We start from the raw sequence: 18,388 nt of genomic DNA, 5'->3' as shown, positions 1-18,388 counted from the left end.
AGGAAGGCACAACCTCCCATGCACTGAAAATGGCTTAAGAGGTAAAACACTTCCAAAATTTGACACCTAAAAATGAAGGTCAGCTATTCTCAAATACAAAAATGATTAATATCCCTATGCAGTGTTGCTGGAGCCACGTTGGTCCCAGGACATTAGAGAGACAAGGTGGGTGAGGTAATATCTTTTACTCAATGTTGGTTCAACAAAAGATATTACCTCACCCACTTTGCCTCTCTAATATTCTTATGATATTATTACATTCGATAGACTCATCCTGTTTAAATTCCTAGGCAAAAATCTTTTGAGGATACAGTTAAGCTTGTAGATCACAATTAAATTAAAAAGATTTTTTTTTAGTAAGTGTTTTAATTCCATTGACATTTATTTGCAATCTAAACTGTTTCTTAATAAAGGTTGGCATAGTAATTTCCTTTTTTATTTATAGATTATTTTAAAAACCTTGATATAAAAATATCTACTGTAAACATCTACTGGAAGTTTATAACTAAAGATGTGATGTGAAGGAATTCAGTACATATTGTTCTATGGAACATAAGCCACTGTAGAATTCAAATCCAATACTCTGCTGGAAACCCTGGTAACCTCTTTAAATGCAAGATGTTCTGCTGACAGAGTATACAAATTCCACAACCTGCGTTGGTGGAATATGTAAGCCCATAGAACCTCAGCAGTTCAGATGACAGAAGTTACTAATTCTGCTGGTACAATTCTCTATCAGCCCACGACTGAACTTTATAAATATTTCTAGCCCTTGGACAAACTTATAAAGTCCACTGGGATCTGACTGAAAATTAAAATTTTTCAGTTATAACATCTAAAATAAGCATATGACCTTATCAGAAATACCCGTTTCCCGGATCTCATGGAAGACTTATGAATAAAACAAGCTCGAAGTTGCTACACCAATTCTTTTTTGAGATTCAGTTTTACAAAAATAATGACAAGACCTTTCACAAAGTCAACTTCACCTCAATTTTCAGTTTCATTCTCTCAAAATGCTTTGTCTGACTCCCCTCAATTCCTCCCAAAGCGCGCACGCGCGTGCACACACACACACAAGGTTCATTGGCTACTGACCACATACGTAAAACTGCATGGAGAAATTACTTTTTTTGAGGATTTTGGACCCGGAGGGTGTCAAAATTAGGCTTACAGTGGAGAGCTTCTTTTAAACAATGTAGGATGAGATTTTCAAAACATTCCAATTTGGCTTAACTCTGCTCCTACTGAAGGGCATAAAGGAATTCCCATGGACAGCAATGGGCGCATATTTCAGTTAATGCTGAGAGCTATTGAAAAACCCCACCCACAGTCACTACTGCAGATCCAGAAATACTACTTGACACTGCCATCTCAGGAGAACGTTTATTCCCCTTACACAATTTGGTTAATAAAAGAGATGGGACTGTGCTCACACTATTTAACAGTGAATTTTGGCATAGACAATATATTAACATAGGGCCAGAATCATCCCTGGCATAAGCAGGTGAAAATCTATTGAAGGCAATGGAGTTGCACCACCTAATGACAATAGCCCTTTTGGTCCATAGACATCTGTAGGATTCCATCACAAAGTTCCTACGAAGAAAAAGCAACAAAGGTGGTCTCAGTTAGAGTCCTGACTAATGTCCATGCCCCATCGCCACCACAACTGGCACGGAGCCTGAGCTGAGAGAGCAAAGATTGACTATGTAAAATTAATCACCCGCTCATTCCTTGCAATACTCCCTCCAGGTCAGGGTTGAAGCACATTAGCAGGTGGTATTGACAGGATTGCACTGCTGCTTTTACCTTCAATACACATTTGACCATTTACTTTGATATAGTTAATGGGAAAAGAAACTTTGGGACTCCCAGAATACATTGCCCAGTAGGTAAAATGTAAGAGGCAGAGTACCCAGAGTTGGTATTATGGAACGGAACAGTTTCCAATACTTTCTCTTTTCATCTGTGATGCTGGTAAAATATCTTCCAGGAGAAAGAGTGTGGGAGTAATAGGACAAGAACACCCCTGCAAGTTTACTTGTGCATCGGAGCATGTATTTCAAAATCTGAAGTTGGGGGTGCAGTCTGAAAACTATACCATACTTTTCTGAAGGCCCCGGGAGTCTCCTGCCAGAAGTAAAATACAGTATGTGTTTCTAGGAATGACTGGAGAAGGGGAGTGGTAGGCTACTACCAAATCTCAAGAAAGCAAAAACATTTAACAATATTTAAAATATGTCTGCAATATAAATAGATATTTGGAAATGAATACAGGACTTGGCTAAAATCCAATATATAAATCAATCCATCCCATTTAAAGGAGATTGAATGAAGAAGAGACAACATAATGCAGTGTCTTTAGAACACAATCTGAAATATGGTAAAAAGAGTACAATCTCAGCAACTTCACACAAAAAAACCTCCCCAAATACTTCATAGGTTTCTTGATAGTATCTTTTTCATTTTCACTAAGCAGTGACAGAGAGGACACAATAGCCAACTTCAAATATCTGTAGACTGTTAACAACAAAGGGAAAGGAATTATTTATGGTAGAGGTAGAGGTAATGAGATAAAACTGAGAGGGGATATCTAGACTGAATATTAGGAAAAACTATCCGATAGCGAAAGGCCTGACTGTGGAATAGTCTCCCACAGGAAGAGGTGGTAGCCGCATCAGTTGCAACATTTAAAAGTAGGTTAGAAAAAGCACTGGAGAATATCCTGTAAGGACAATGAGGAGTCCTTGTGGCACCTTAGAGACTAACAAATTTATTTGGGCATAAGCTTTCATGGGCCAAAACCCACTTCATCAGATGCAACCTACCTTATGCCCAAATAAATTTTTAGTCTCTAAGGTGGCACAAGGACTCCTCGTTGTTTTTGCTGATACAGACTAACATGGCTACCACTCTGAAACCTATTCTGTAAGGAACACTCCAATAATGGCTGGGGAATGGATTAGACTGACTTAATAAAGTGTAGAAGTTAAAGACAGAAGAGAAAATGTGAGGTTGTTATAGTTAATAATTTAAACACATTCTAATTAGAAAATTAGGGCTGCTTCTACTACAACTGCTAGCCTTCGGCTACACTTTTATTTATCTCTGAGGTGAACCATATGACATTACATCGCCATGACTGTTTATTGAAACTTCAGCCACAACACACTGCAAGCTGAAGTACTCGCTGCCATCTCTCTTGTTCATGCCAACGAGGTGTCAAAAACACAGAATGCTAGGAACTTAGCACAGGGGGTGGGGGGAGAGACATATCTTTTAGATGAAAAATTAAACCTAGGTTTCTTCTGCTCATGCCTGATGGCTGTCCAAGTGAAAATTAAATATCTCACAGCACTTTTTGAAAAGGAGTAGGGAATGGCTCCCATCTCCTGATCAATAATTCTTTCTCTCACTAACACAGATTCCAATATCTATGGCTGAATATAATATACTACTGAATTACTGTCCCATTTACTCTAATTGTTTTGTACTACTGGAATCTAACTTATTCCTTGTTGTACTTTGGGATACACTGTATTGAATACTGCATAAAATCCATTTTTATTTTGTTAACCCTATACTTTACAGAATCCCACACAGTACTTCCCCTAAAAAGCTTTGATGCGGGGGAGGTGGAGAAGAGTGAAGGCCGCTGAGGATTCCGTGGGGACGTTTCTTTTTTCCTTAGCTCCTCTGGTATCCTCAACACTTAGATTATTTAGCAGGGTTTAATTTTTCTCCCCATTTTTCCACATAAAAAGGCAACGAGAGTAGCATTTATGACAGCTTGTTACAGTACCTTCTGGGTTTTTTTGTAAAGAGCTCAAATTGTGACATTATTTACTTTACTGCAATGTTGCATCAGTTCAGAGCACGGCATCAAGTTATAAAGCCCGAGGGATGAAACCCCACAAATAAGAGGCTTATCAGATGTCCATATCATATACTAGGGTTACCATATTTAAAAAATAAAAAAAGAGGACACTCCATGGGCCCTGGCTCTGCCCCTTTCCCACCCCGGCTCCGCCCCTTCCCCACCCCAACTCCGCCCCTTCCCCAAAGTCCCCGCCCTAACTCCGCCCCCTCCCCTGAGCGCCCTGCATTCCCCCTCCTCCCTCCCAGCCACGCGAAAAGGGCTGCCCGAGTGCTACCGGCTTCACGGTTTGCCGGGCAGCCCCCAGACCCTACGCGCCCAGCTGGCGCTTCCCCAGCGCAGCTGGAGCCTGGGAGGGGAAGCGCCCAGCCGGGGGCGCAGGGTCTGGAGGCTGCCCGGCAAACCGTGAAGCTGGTAGCGCTCGGGCTTCGGGCAGCTCCCATGCCTTTGGACCCTGCGCCGCTGGCTGGGCACTTCCCCTCCCGGGCTCCAGCTGCTCTGCTCCTCCCCTGACTCTTTGGCTCTGTTTAAGAGCCGAACTGCCCGAGCGCTCCGGCTTCGGGCAGCCCCCATGCCTCCGGACCCTGCGCTGCCAGAGCAGAGCAGCTGGAGCCCAGGAGGGGAATTGCCCAGCCGGCGGCGCAGGGTCCGGAGGCATGGGGGCTGCCCGAAGCTGGAGCGCTTGGGCAGCTCGGCTCTGAAGCCGAAGAGTCAGGGGAGGAGCAGAGCAGCTGGAACCCAGGAGGGGAAGTGCCTGGCCGGTATTTTTCCCGGACATGTTCAGCTTTTTGGCAATTCCCCCCGGACGGGGATTTGATTACCAAAAAGCCGGACATGTCCGGGAAAAAACAGACGTATGGTAACCCTACATATGCAGGAGCAACATTCTATTTCAATTTAGGCATTAATGACTAGATCTGACTCCCACTGACATCAGCACTAGTTGGGTCAGGTCCCAGTGCTCAAATTCTCTGACTAGCACATGGCCTGAGGAGCTGGGCTGGGCATTACACAGATGTGAGCAGTAGAGGGAGGAATCTTCCTTTGCAAACATCATCTTCTGCATAGCATGGTGATTGCAGACACCTGTGCTGACCCTAGACTCCTGCCCCCACCGCATGCCACAGAGCCACACTTGTTCTGCTGCCAAGGGAGCCCTCCACGAGCTGAGGCAGGGGCCTGATTTGCCACCAAGGGCCTGATTTGGATCTCACACATGGTTTATCCTACTCTTATTTTCACTAACTTTAATAGAATTGCTCCTGATTTACTCTGAGGTACGTGACATCTAAATCAGACCATAATTATTTTTACTAGTGGCTGCTAATAATTAGATTAATTAATTTCTGGGTTTTTTGGACTCTAGACTGTGAATACTGTGACAGACCCAGACCAGTGGGGTACAGGAGTCTGGTAGAGGGCAAATATACTGGTCACTGGATGAGTAGTTTTCTGTTCCCTGAGTGACCAGGGGCTGCACTAGAGTAATCAGGAACCTGCTAGAACCAGTTAAGGCAGGCAGGCTAATTAGGACACCTGGAGCCAATTAAGAAGAAGCTGCTAGAATCAATTAAGGCAGGCTAATCAGGGCTGGGTTTTAAAAAGGGGCTCACTTCAGTTTGTGGTGGGAGTGTGTGGAGCTGGGAGCAAGAGGTGCAAGGAGCTGAGAGTGAGAGGGTGTGCTGCTGGAGGACTGAGGAGCACCAGCGTTATCAGACACCAGGAGGAAGGTCCTGTGGTGAGACTAAGGAAGGTGTTTGGAGGAGGCCATGGGGAAGTAGCCCAGGGAGTTGTAGCTGTCATGCAGCTGTTACAGGAGGCACTATAGACAGCTGCAGTCCACAGGGCCCTGGGCTGGAACCTGGAGTAGAGGGTGGGCCTGGGTTCCCCCCAAACCTCCCAATTGACCTGGACTGTGGGTTCTTCCAGAGGGGAAGGTCTCTGGGCTGTTCCCCAATCCACATGGTGAATCTCTGAGGCAAGAAAATCCGCCAATAAGCACAGGACCCATCAAGATAGAGGAGGAACTTTGTCACAATACCCATGACCATCAGTCACATATGTGTAGTCCATCTACCATCACCAGTTGAAAAAAAAATACACAAGGTCAGAGCCCAGGCCAATTCGAACCAAAGTGGAGGAAAACTGAAAGCCTCATATCCCTTATGGTGTTGTAATAATCATGCAGTGTCCATCTTGTTCTCTCCTATCTTGTTCCCAGTTGGGAAAGAAGGCTGACTATTAAGATTACAACTTCCTCCATTAAACAGGAATGGCTCGAACAACAACCAGCTTTATTTACCTGTGGTCAGATACCATCATGCACAAGTTGAATTTTTGGTGCTGACCAGAGCCTGAGGCGCCAGCAGGTTCCCCAGTGTGCATTAAGCTGTTATGGGTAAACTCACCCTTCTCCTGGCACGTGGTGCTGGCTCTGGTGTGTTAGGGGAAGTGGATTCATTTGGTGTTTCTGAGGTCGAGCTAAGAGATGAGTTACTGCTTGAGAGTTCTTTGTTCTGTCTTTTAGTTCCAAATGGTAAGAGAGAGGCTACAAAGTCTGACACATCTTTCTGCTCTTCTCTCTGAGAATCCTGCTTGAGTTTGTAGGCCCGGTCATTAGCAATTACTTGGGACAAGGGCATTCCAAAAGCCTGCGGTACGAATTCTGCAAGAAGAATAGAATTATTTATTTTGTTAAATTTGTTTCACTTTATGCCAAACTTGTAAAAATAACTATCATCCCAAGACTCTTGATGTCTTTGACAATTTTCAACTATATAACAATCTCATTAAGGTAACAGCTCCCTCTCAGTAATAACTCCCAGATAACTATATACTAGCAGCACAGTACAGAGGAAGCATAGTCTGTGGTTAAGGCACTATAATAGGCTTGCTGGGAATCTGGATTCTGTTCCCAGCTCTGTCACATGCTCCCTAGGTGACCTTGGAAAAATCATTTCAGCCTAGTCTATACACAAAAGTTGTATAGACTTAACTATGCTGGTATAGATAAAGCAGTCTGACCCCCATGATGTGGGCGCAGTTATACTAGTATAATGGTACTTTATGTTGCTGTAGCTATTTCTATATGGAAAGAGGAATAAGCGATACTAGTATAAGGCACCTTTATACCAACATAACTGCCTTTGCAGTGTGTGAGGGGAAAATATCATTCCCCTAACCAACATAGTCATACTGGTAGAAAAATGGCATAGACCAGGGCCTTAGCATGAAATTTTCAAAAGTGCCTAAGATGTTTCGGCTAAAATGATCAGCAGTGAATTGGTTAATAACATTGTCATTTAAAGTGTCATTATTAAGCTTTAGAGCTATTAGCCATGTGAGATTAATGGAGTCAGTTCATTTGTCTGTTAGAGCTATTGGTTCAGTCCAGTTTCTTAAGTTACGTAAAATACCACCGCTGTGCAACTAAATGGAGAGTAAAATGTTTATTAAGTCTTTGAGACCAATTCATCCCTGGTGAAAATGGGTGCAACTCCACTAAAGTCATTGGCTTTGAAGCCACATATATCAGAGCTGAATTTGGCACACAGACAACACAAACAGGGATGCAGAGGAAGCTATTCCAGCTTTAAAAACAAAGGACAAGCAGAAATTCCTATAAATGCATTTTCTGTCACACTTTTTAGAAATACCCTGCTTCTACCAGACTTCCTATTGGTACCAAATGCCCAGCTGTATTTTGTAAGTCTTAGCATTTTCACTGAGATTAACAAGGGATTGGGAAAAAAAGTGTACTCCCGGAATCTTGAATTAAAGCATTATTGTATTATCATATCTATGGAGACAGACTCTGTTTAGAAATCTGATGGGCACAGGATTTGAAAAAACTGACTGGTTATCTATGGGAGGGTGGAAAGCTGAGATAGCTGCAAATGGACTCTGAGGGAACTAAGAGCTAACCTTTTTGTTTCAGAAACAAAGATAGTCCAAGATATGGCAAATCAGAGCCATAGCTGGGAGGGCCCTCTTTGTATGGACCAAATGGAGAAGCTCTTCCATTTAGCAAGGTAAGTAGAACAAGTTAAGGCTTCCTGCTATTTAGCAGAACTTCCTGCACCCCCTGAGACTCTAGAGCAAACTCATTCTGAGGTTGTCCGCCTTGAAGCATCCACACTATCAGATGGAGGGCCTTAAGGTTAGGATGAAGGAAGCGGCCCTGGTCTTGGGAGATCACATCCACCTCTCTGAGGAGCGACAGCAGAGGTCTGACCAATAGTGCTAGCAGAGTTGAAAACCAACATTGACAGATTCATGCAGGGACTATCATAATAAGGAAAGCAGAATCTTGCTTGACCTTGGACAACACTTTGAGCAGCAGCAGAACTTGCAAGAAAGCATACAGCAGACCTTTTGACCAGGATAGCAGAAAGGTATCTGTCAGTGAAACTGGACTGTGACCCGCTCAGGAATAAAATAGATGACTTTTTTTTCTTTTGTTGCAAATAGGTTTACCTGGGGAGTTCCCCACAGCTTTCAAATGGACCTGGTCACATCTGGTTGAAGAGACCACTTGGGATGACCTGCAACAACCTGCTCAGGAGATTTGCCAGAGTGTTTTCAACTCCTGGAAGGTAAGCAACTCTCAGGTTGATAGAACTGGCAATGCAGGAATTTCAAAGGAGGATTGCCTCTTGGTATAACTTTAACTAATGCCCCACCTCCAGCCCCTTGTTTGTTTACAGAGAACATGGCTGCTGTGCTGTTAGTGCATACCAATGAATTCCATCCCTTGATAGGAGGACCACCACACAAGCTAAACAGATGGCCTGAAGCTCCCTGCTATTTATTTGGAGACTTAGATTCTGAGAAGACTAAAGGACCTAAGTGTGAAGTGGACCTAAGTGAGCTCCTCAACCTAGATCCAATACATCTGTGACTAAAGTGGGTGACTGTTGTGGGGCAAAAAGAACTCCCTCACAAAACATTTGCAGGTTCTTTGAGGACACCAGTCCAGGGAGGACAAGACCTAAGCAGTTGTTTGAACCACCATATCCATGTAACAATCGGCCTGTGAGCACACTGAGCTGAGCCACTTGTAGTTCTCTGAGGTGTAGCCTGGCATGCTGCACCACATAAGTGCATGCCGCCATGTGTCATAGACGTTTGAGGCAATTCCAAAACAAAAGTGACAGGGTGTGTCTTTACATCTTGAGCAATGACCCACATTGTTTGGAACCTCTGCTCCAGCAAGAAAGCCCTGGTCTCTGTAGAATCCACGACTGCCCTCAATTAATTCTGTTCTTTGAACAAGTGTCAGAATAGATTTCTCTGTATTGATTAGGCGCCCCAGCATATTGAAAGTGGACTGAATAGTGGCTATATTGGAGAGTTCCTGAGACCTGGACCAGTCTCTCACTAGCCAGTCATCCAGGTAGGGAAACACATGGATTCCTGACCTTTGCAAGAAAGATGCTACTACAGCTATGCATTCTGTGAATACGAGAGGACTGCTGACAGGTTGAAAGGCAGTACTGTGATCTGATAGTGGGATCCATTGACCATGAAACTGAGAAATTTTCAGTGTCTCTGGTGAATTGCCAGGTGAAAATAAACATCCTTTAAGTTGAGAGCAGCAAAACAGTTGCTGGGACCTAGGGAAGGGATAATGCTAGAGTAGCAATCTGGAATTTTGCTTTCTTTAGGAACTTGCTTAGCTGCCTTAGAACTAAAATAGGCCTGTGATCCCCCTCTGCCTTCAGGATTAGGAAGTAACAGGAATAAAATCCTTTCCCTCTGAATGACATGGGAACTTCCTGTATGGCCCCCACAAGGAGAAGAGACTGGACCTCCTAAGTAGCACACTCTCATGAGAGAGGCCCCTGAATAGGGACAGGGAAGAGAAGTGGGAAGGGGGGGGATAGAAATAAATTGAAGGGTGTATCCCAGTTTCACCATGCTTAAGACCTCCGATCTGTGGTGATACAGGTCCACACACTTAGGAAATGGTATAGGTGGTTGGCAAAAATTGAAGTGAAGAAAGATGGTAGTCTGGTAAGTGGTTGACTGCTGTCAACCAACAGGTCAGGACTGTTTAGAGGACCAGTTTGCCTGAACTGGCAGTTGCAGAAGAGTGCAGAGGTGGAGGTGCCTGTTGTAACTTCTGCTCCTCCTTTTGGACAGGTCTTGGGTATGCAGTGAGAAGCACTTAAATAGTTGTGACTGCTGTGGGAGGAATGGTTTTCTTTATGTTGCCAGTGTAGAAATCCCCAGAGACACAAGAGTCACCCTTGAATCCTTAAAGTTATGAAGTCTCTTATTTGTCTTATCGGTAAAGAGTAAGGGGCCTTCAAATGGGATGTCTTGAATGGTTTGTTACACCTCCAGGAAAATACATGTCGACTGCAGCCAAGATGAAGATCACATAGTGATGGCGGAAGCTATAACTTGAACCACACAGTCCACGACCAGGCTCACTAGCAAGGTTGTTTTGGCAACTAATTTGCCCTTCTCCACCATCGCAATGAACTCCTGATTTGTCTCACCAAGAAGCTTGTCTTTGAATTTCAAGATTTATCCCAAAGTCTGAAATCATATTGACCCAGCAGAGCCTGCTGGTTCATGGTCCTAAGCTGTAAGGAATAAAGCTTCCTGCCAAACAGATCTAGCTTTTGTGTTTCTTTCCCTTTCAAGGTAGAGGTCTGATGTTCCTGTCTCTTTTTTCATTGGCAGCAGCATCTACCAGGGAGTCTGGAGAAGGGTGGTTATAGAAGCGCTCAAATCCCTCTGAAGGGACATAGTATATTCTCTCCATGCATTTAGCACTGGGAGGTAGGGAAGATGGAGTTTACCATAAAAACCTGACAAAGTCCAGGATAGCCCCATTAATAGGGAGAGCTACCTTAGAATGTCCTGAACAAGCTAAAATGTCCACGAGCCTGTGTGATCTTTCCTATACCTCTTCTGATTGAACATCCCCAGCTACAGCCACCCTCATCAACAAGTCTTGATGAGCTCTGGAATTATCAAGAGCAGGACTAGTAGACTCAGTCACTATCTTCTCATCAGGCGATGAAGAAGAACAGGCTAAGGCTTGTTGAGGAGCTCCCTTCTCCAATTCCTCCATAGGAGAGTCCCTGGCCCCGGTATGGGGGAAGGGCAGGCAGGGAGCTTGCTGCAGATGCTCCTGGCACCTAGGTGATACAGAAGGGTGGGAAGGGAGTGGAAAGGCTTTAGAATGTGGAAAGAAGACTCAAGAGGGCCACTGATATGGAGGCAGGACCCAGCTAAGTGCAGGCCATTGGTCTTTAGAGTGATGAGGCTGTGGGCTGATACCACAGTGGGCAGGCTCCCTACTGGGGCTGCTGGCATGCTTAGGTCAAGACACATATGACCTGACCTCTGAATCTGATGAGGAGTCCACTTCCTCAGACTAAAGAGGAGCTGACCCCATTGGTACCAGGGAGACCAGCAGAGAGTCTAGAGATGGGGGGACCGGCAAGATCATCACTGGCTTCCCTCTAGATGGCACCCTATAGAGAGGAGACACAACTGTAAAAGTCACCGGTACCAAATGGTGTTCCGGGGCTGAAGCCACGACCGTGGGAGGGTGCACTTACAATCTTGGTACTGAGCAAGATTCTTAAACAGCGGGGGAAGCCGGCCCCATCAGGTTAAGCAACAATCTGGCTGCCTTGAAAGCCTTGGGTGTAGAGGACACCAGAAAGGGCTCTGGAGTCTGCGATACTAAAAAATATATTGGTACTTCAAGGATTGGGCTCAGCAGACCTTTCCCAGGCTCCAGAGTCAGTAATCCCTCCTGAGTTACAGACTGTGTCTGGGGATGCCTCCTCTTTGAACACACCTCCAAGTTCTTGCCTCCGCTCGTTGTCTTCACTGTCGACTTCAAAGGCCCTAGTACCAAGACTTTGGGAGACTTCTGTTGTCTCTTCTTAGGTACCGGCGATGAGGATCTGCCTCTAGGCTCAGTTAGAAGAGGGAGAGCACTCTCAGCCAACTCATACTTGCTCGGTTCCCTTTCCGAGTGGGAAGGTTTCAACAGCGGGCAAAGCGCAGACTCCTTAAGCTGGTACTTGAGTCTGGCAGCCCTGTTCTTTTTCAATTGGACTTTGAACCCTCTACAGATGTCACACATGTCACTCACATGCATCTCTGCCAGACACTTAAGGAAGCTGGGGTGTGGGCAGCTCACTGGGATAGACTTATTACATGAGTGACAGTCTTTGAAGCCAGGAGAATGAGGTATTGCTCCAGAACCAAGCCCGGTATCCAACTAGGAAACCACTCTAGAAAATTAAGATCCTAAACTTATTCTTATATCTAAATATGTACACACTACACGAGATCAAAAACTAACTCTACAGGTACTCTATACACTATAAAAGGGAAGACTTGGAGATACAAAGATCAGAGCTCCAACAACTGTCACTGGTGGTAGGAAGGAACCGAGGGAGATTGGGGTCAGCGCGGCCCTTTACATATGTGTCATGGTGCCAGGGCCCAGAGGGCATTTATGCTCCCCGATGGATACTGCTGAGGGAAAAATCTCTGACAACTGTGCATGAGGTGCACAAACACCTACAGTGGAATGGGCATATACGATCACTTGAAGAAGAATTCAATTCCGGAGTCTGAAGACTGGAGGCAGGGTGAAACTCTGGCTTCACTGAAGTCAGTGGCAAAACTTCCACTGACTTCAATGGAGTGAAGTGAAGATTTCACCCAAGGTGTTCTCAGTGCGGGATCTGCAACTGGAACTTTGCTAGCTGGTCTAAGATCATACAGCCTTCCACCATGCTTTGATTTAGTGAGCCTTTTTCTGTGTGAAGGATTTTGATTTTTTTAAATGAAGAGTCCCTTAAGTTCTTAGTTGACATTAGTACAGAAGTGACATAATGTGTTTTTTAAAATTGCTCAGATGCTTAGAGATCACAAGAGGCATGTTTTAGAAATTTAATAAAACAAAACACAATAGGGCACTGATAAAGCCTGAAACGAAAATACTATAATGAAAAAGATACTTTTTGTATTTATTATGGAACTCTTCTCTCCTTAGAATAAGCCAAGGCATACTAACAACATTAGAGTGAATTATTACTGAAGCAGCCTGAGTGTAAACAGTAAGAAATACTTTTAAATTCACAGAAAATGGGTGGAAAATAAGCATGGAAGAAGAAGAATGTTTCCAGAATTTCTGGCTGCAAAGACAAATCAAATATGTATTCACAGAAGTGCTTTTTCTCTAGAAATAACCAGCAATGCCCCTAGTCAAAAAAATCCACCAGGTACAGCCTCCTTGAGGTTCAGGAGGCTGAATTGGGCCCTAAATGTTTACATTCCACACAGAAACACAGGCAAATCGGATAATTCTCAGTTGCTGAACAAATCAAGTTTAAAAGTTTCATGGTCCATCTCTAGTGTTTTTTGAAAGCATAAAATATTTAAAATAAAACAGAACGATCATACTGTACCATATTGCAGAGACTTAAACTCCCGCAATGATGTCACTATGCATGTACCTTCTGAATTTTATTATGTGGTTCTAGTTAGTGTTCAAGGAAAATACCTCACTATATGTTTTTAAGAGGAGGCTGTGGGAGAGGGAGCGAAGAATCAGCTCACTGATAAAATCTTGCAGGAGAAATCCTTTCAAGGAGGCATCTATCTCTGGAATGCAAGGGTGCACAGTCAAAGAAGGGATGCTTAAACTAACACCCATATCACTGTCTAGAGACAGATGAATGGCTCTGTTTCTCCTGTCATCAAAATTAGAAGTGAATTTGTAAGGGAACAGGATCTCAGCAGTCAGCATGCCAGGCATCCCATTCAGATCAACACTGACATTTTATTACTCCCCCAAACTGAGCGCACTCACTGTCAGCAGCAAAACAGAATGTTTGGGAAATGCTTAGGGACACACACAGACAAGAGGGATGGCCAGAGTGACTTTAAATACAAGGATGTGGAGAAGAGAAAACAATGACTGCAATATTTGGGTGGGGTGCTTGCTCTAATGTTTAGCTTTTCACATCCCCCAAGATTTGTTGTACCCTGCTGTGATGAGTCACTCAAAGCAGTTAAAACAAACAAAAAGGTACTTAAGTTTTTGAGCCTTTTCCCATTTAATTAAATGATGATAGATGTAGCTGTCAAAAATGACAAAACACTGATATAAATCTGACTAAAGAGCATTCAGTTTTCTTTTCCTGCCTGTCATGACCTTAGAAAACACTGGGATTTATCTGGCTACTGATACTTTCACTCATGCAGAAGTAATAAAAGTATATATCTATATATCTAGCAATATACTTTATAGATAGATATAGATATAGCTATAATCTGCTGTTAAGTGAGTAAAACTAGATCTGATCCTGAAATATCAGTGATTAAATCACACAATACCCAGTAAAATATGTATTATTGTGCCCCTTTGATAGATGAAGCTAGACTGTACCTCTAGGGCACCGTGATTTGTTGAGGATAGTGCAGGGATGCACCATCTGGGAGAAATCAAGGAGAGGATGCACCTCTTGGAAAAACAATCCTTCCCAAGCCTGCTTCCCACAATGTGCCTGCCCTGCCTTAAGGGCTAGCGCAGAGGGAGAAGTACCCAAGGGCAGGGAGCAGGGCCCCACCTTCTCCCTTCCATTCGCTGCCCCTTTTCAGGCACTATTCATCCCTGGGGAAACACAGAGGTAACTGTCCTTGGGCCCCTCAAAGCGCAGGATCTGCAACTGCGGCAGGTCCTGCACAGGGGATGCTCCAGGGAAGGGAAGGTTCTTTGCACCAACATAAAGGACAGCCATAATCTAGCCCATAACGGGTGTTCTGGAAACCTAGACACATTGCTCTACTTGTGTTATTTCCTTCCTTGCCCTAACTGTGCCCCCTTCCTAGACCTGAAGAACGGCGCTACTAGCCCAAGCTCTTAGGCTGGGTCACTACTCGCGGAGAACTTGGGACAAGTAACCGTGAATGAGTGAGTGCTCATGACCCATTTTTGTGGGAGTATGGCCCACGTCCATAGAGCTGAGTGTTTGTTTTGAATCAGTTGCCCTGTACTGGGAGACATTCTCTTTATAAAATAAATGGTAGAAAGGCTTGTTAAAAAAACATCATGCAAGAGATGGGGATAACACTCTGCTCATTGTGAAGCATAAAAGAAGGGAGGTTAGCTGTGACCTGCACTCAAGTAACACAGAGACCATTATTTGGGGGATTGGCTCATTAATAGTCATCACAGTGTAATCACATCCTCACAGAGGGGAATAATACCAAGAGGCACATTTTAGTCACTGTGGTTCATATGCTGCATGTACAGTGGAGAGGAGAGCAAATCCACAAGGGAAACTATGGTGAGGACCTGCAGAGTTGGAAAGTGGTTATGCCCGATGGTGGCCCAACTCCTCCTTTGGCCACATCACCCACTCTGCTAAATAGGGTGACAAGATGTCCCGATTTTATAGGGACAGTCCCGATTTTTGGGTCTTTTTCTTATATAGGCTCCTATTACCCCCCGCCCCCGTCCCGATTTTTCACATTTGCTGTCTGGTCACCCTACTGCTAAATATAATATACTGCTAAATATACACAGACAGCCCTTTCACGCCTCAAACCTGCAGCCAATCCACATGTAACAGCAGCAAAGCGGCTTTCTAAAGGGGCAGCACTACTCCCAGTGAGTGCTTTGTGGTTCCCTTCCATAGAGTCACAGAGCACAGCTCAGGGCAGTGGCTATTGTTCTTGTAGGCTGGGAGGGAGCTGCAGAGCAGTGCAGGGGGGAACCCTTCTGTTCAGGTGAACACACTCGACAGCTGGGGACCAGGATCCTTATGGTCTCCTGGCCCTTTGCTCCCTTTTTCTACATTATTGCCTACCTATCTGCCACCTCCATCAATCCAGCAGCCTCTGAAGAAAGAAGGGAAAATAGGGACTCTGTGGCTCATGTAGAACAGGAGATTTTCCCCACACATTTGTTCCCCTGTATGTTATTTTTTGCAGGAGTAGAACATATAGGCTTCTGATATTAAACTTCAAGATAGAGTATTTGGAAGGAGGGGGTGGGCGTGTTAAGTGAGACAAGTTTGAAACAGCCCAAAGGGGAAAAAATAAGAAATTAAAATCCACCGAATCAGCACAGAAATAGGTAAAAATGTGTAGTTAAAGTTATTATAAGTATTACAGAACACCAGTAAATAAGTAAAAACAAGAAGGAATAAGCACAAACAATATGTTGCCCTTTGCTTATGGTACTGATTCAGCCCTACGTAGCAAGATGCATTAAAAAAAACCCATATCCAATAAAAAACAAAAATCCGGCCTAAGATATGCTATCAGAATGGAAATTGTTGGCAGGTAACATTCTACAGCTAAGAAAAATATCTGAAGAACAAATACCTTATATATAGAAAAAAATATTCATAAGTATCTAAGCAGTACTGCAAGAGCCTCTCAGAGTCAGTGGTTGGATGAAATAAACTTATACACAATAAAGAAACATTTAAAAAGGCTAGAGTGATTTAAAAAAAAGATATTGTTTAAATGATCTTTTTCATAATGAAATATGGGGAAAAGAGTAATCCTAGGGTAAGCATTTACATGTAACAAAAGTGAGATGCTATCTTTAATAATAAACATAAAGACAGTCTAGACAGTATTTGGTCCTGCCATTCGGGCAGGGGACTGGACTCGATGACCTCTCGAGGTCCCTTCCAGTCCTAGAATCTATGAATCTATGAATCTACGAATCTAAGAAAGAAAGAAAGAAAGAAGAGGCATTGAAATAGCTCTGGAAGTACAATTCTGGAAAATAAAAGTTTGTGATGGTACTATAAAAGTAATTGAACTGTTATCAAAATACATAATTCATCTTTACAATCAGCTATTACACTAGAGAACAGAACACCAACTAAAGGAGAACAAGTAGATACAATTTATTTAGGGCTTGTCTACATGGTGTGTTAGTGTGCACTAACGTGTCACACACTGACTATTTGAGTGGATCCTGCTGGTCCATGCTAAAAGTTCCCTACTGCACACTGACATAGGATGTGACCTATATCAACACACACTAGGGAACTTTTAGTGTGCATCGGCAGGGTCCACATAGACAGTGTGCAGTGGAATTTGCATCCCAGCTGGTGCACATTAATGCACTATACAGACATAGACAAGTCCTTAGACTCTCAAAAAAGCTTGTAAATAAAGATTTTAATTAATAAAATCTAATCTCCTAGAACTGGAAGGGACCTTGAAAGGTCATTGAGTCCAGCCCCCTGCCTTCACTAGCAGGACCAAGTACTGATTTTGCCCCAGATCCCCAAGTGGCCCCCTCAAGGACTGACTCATAACCCTGGGTTTAGCAGGCCAATGCTCAAACCACTGAGCTATCCCTCCCCCCAAGAGACTATTAAAGAAGCTCAAACCCTGGGATGGAAGATAAAATCCTGCCACACATTCAAAACTGGTAAAGAGACGGAAGACAGAGTGTAGGAACAAGTGGCCAGTTCCCTGTGCATAAGGAGTTTATGGTAAAGCATGTCACAAATCAGTTCTAGAACCAGTGTTGTTTACTATCTGTTTATTAACTAGCTTGAAAATTGGATGAATAGCAAACAGAATTTTCTCACTAAACTAAATTACTTAGTTTACTCAAGATTAAAGAAGACTGTGGGGGAAAAAAACTAGGAAGCTGAGCAACATGGTAGATGATTAAATTTACTGCAGTCAAGTGCAAGGTAGCACACTGAAAGAAAAAATTAAAATATAGTTATTCTTTGTTCAAAAAGGAGTAAAGTATCAGAGTAAAATAAAGTATAGGAGTAAAATATCAGAGATATGAACACCTCAGGAATGGAGGTTATTCGTAACTCTGAAATGTTCGTAACTCTGAACAAAATATTATGGTTGTACTTTAAAAAGCTTATAACTGAACATTGACTTAATATAGCTTTGAAACTTCACTATGCAGAAGAAAAATTCTGCTTTCCCTTTATTTTTTAGTAGTTTACATTTAACACAGTGCTATACTGTATTGGATTTTTCCCCCTCTGCTGTCTCTGTATGTGTTCAATATTACATCTGCTATGCTTCGTGACAAACGTAAGGTTTTACTAATATTTCTTCTCTTATCACTCCAGAGCGACACTGCTGCAGGAGAGTAAGCTGGATTCTATTTTGCCAAATGAATTATCAACAGAATTTTTTTTTAAACCAAGTTCCAATTACAAGCAGTTAGCTCTCAAGAGCCTACGGATGTTTGCAGGCAAGCAACCTAGTCTTAGATTCATGCTGTTGAATGCAATAATTTATAAAGTGTCAACTATCCATGAATCAGTGGAGGATGAGACCCCTCATTTTCCATGTACTACCCAAGACCTTGTTGGATGATAGTCTTTTGGTGCAGTTGCCTCCACCTGGTTGTTGTATTCAGTGTGTGTGTAGACTGCTTCTATATGGTCCTGAATAGTTCAATGAATAGAAGAACTATAGTCATAAGAAAAATAAAACTTAAATAAATTAATACTT

At 43.3% G+C, this 18,388-nt stretch overlaps 1 protein-coding gene across 4 annotated transcripts in view; it reads right to left on the bottom strand.

The window, feature by feature from the left end:
* The window catches only part of ARHGAP6 (Rho GTPase activating protein 6), a 482,928-nt gene that overhangs the window by 41,021 nt on the left and 423,519 nt on the right, over positions 1–18,388 (bottom strand). For all 4 annotated transcript variants that reach the window (XM_054007865.1, XM_054007871.1, XM_054007885.1 and 1 more), the window contains exon 4: positions 6,289–6,545. In XM_054007865.1, the coding sequence (XP_053863840.1) occupies positions 6,289–6,545 (257 nt within the window). The remainder of the gene's footprint in view (positions 1–6,288; positions 6,546–18,388) is intronic.

Source organism: Malaclemys terrapin, chromosome 1 (assembly GCF_027887155.1).
Source record: "Malaclemys terrapin pileata isolate rMalTer1 chromosome 1, rMalTer1.hap1, whole genome shotgun sequence".
Classification (NCBI taxonomy): Eukaryota; Metazoa; Chordata; order Testudines; family Emydidae; genus Malaclemys; species Malaclemys terrapin.
Note: the sequence above shows the minus strand (reverse complement) of the source record. Positions and strands in the feature narration are given on the sequence as shown.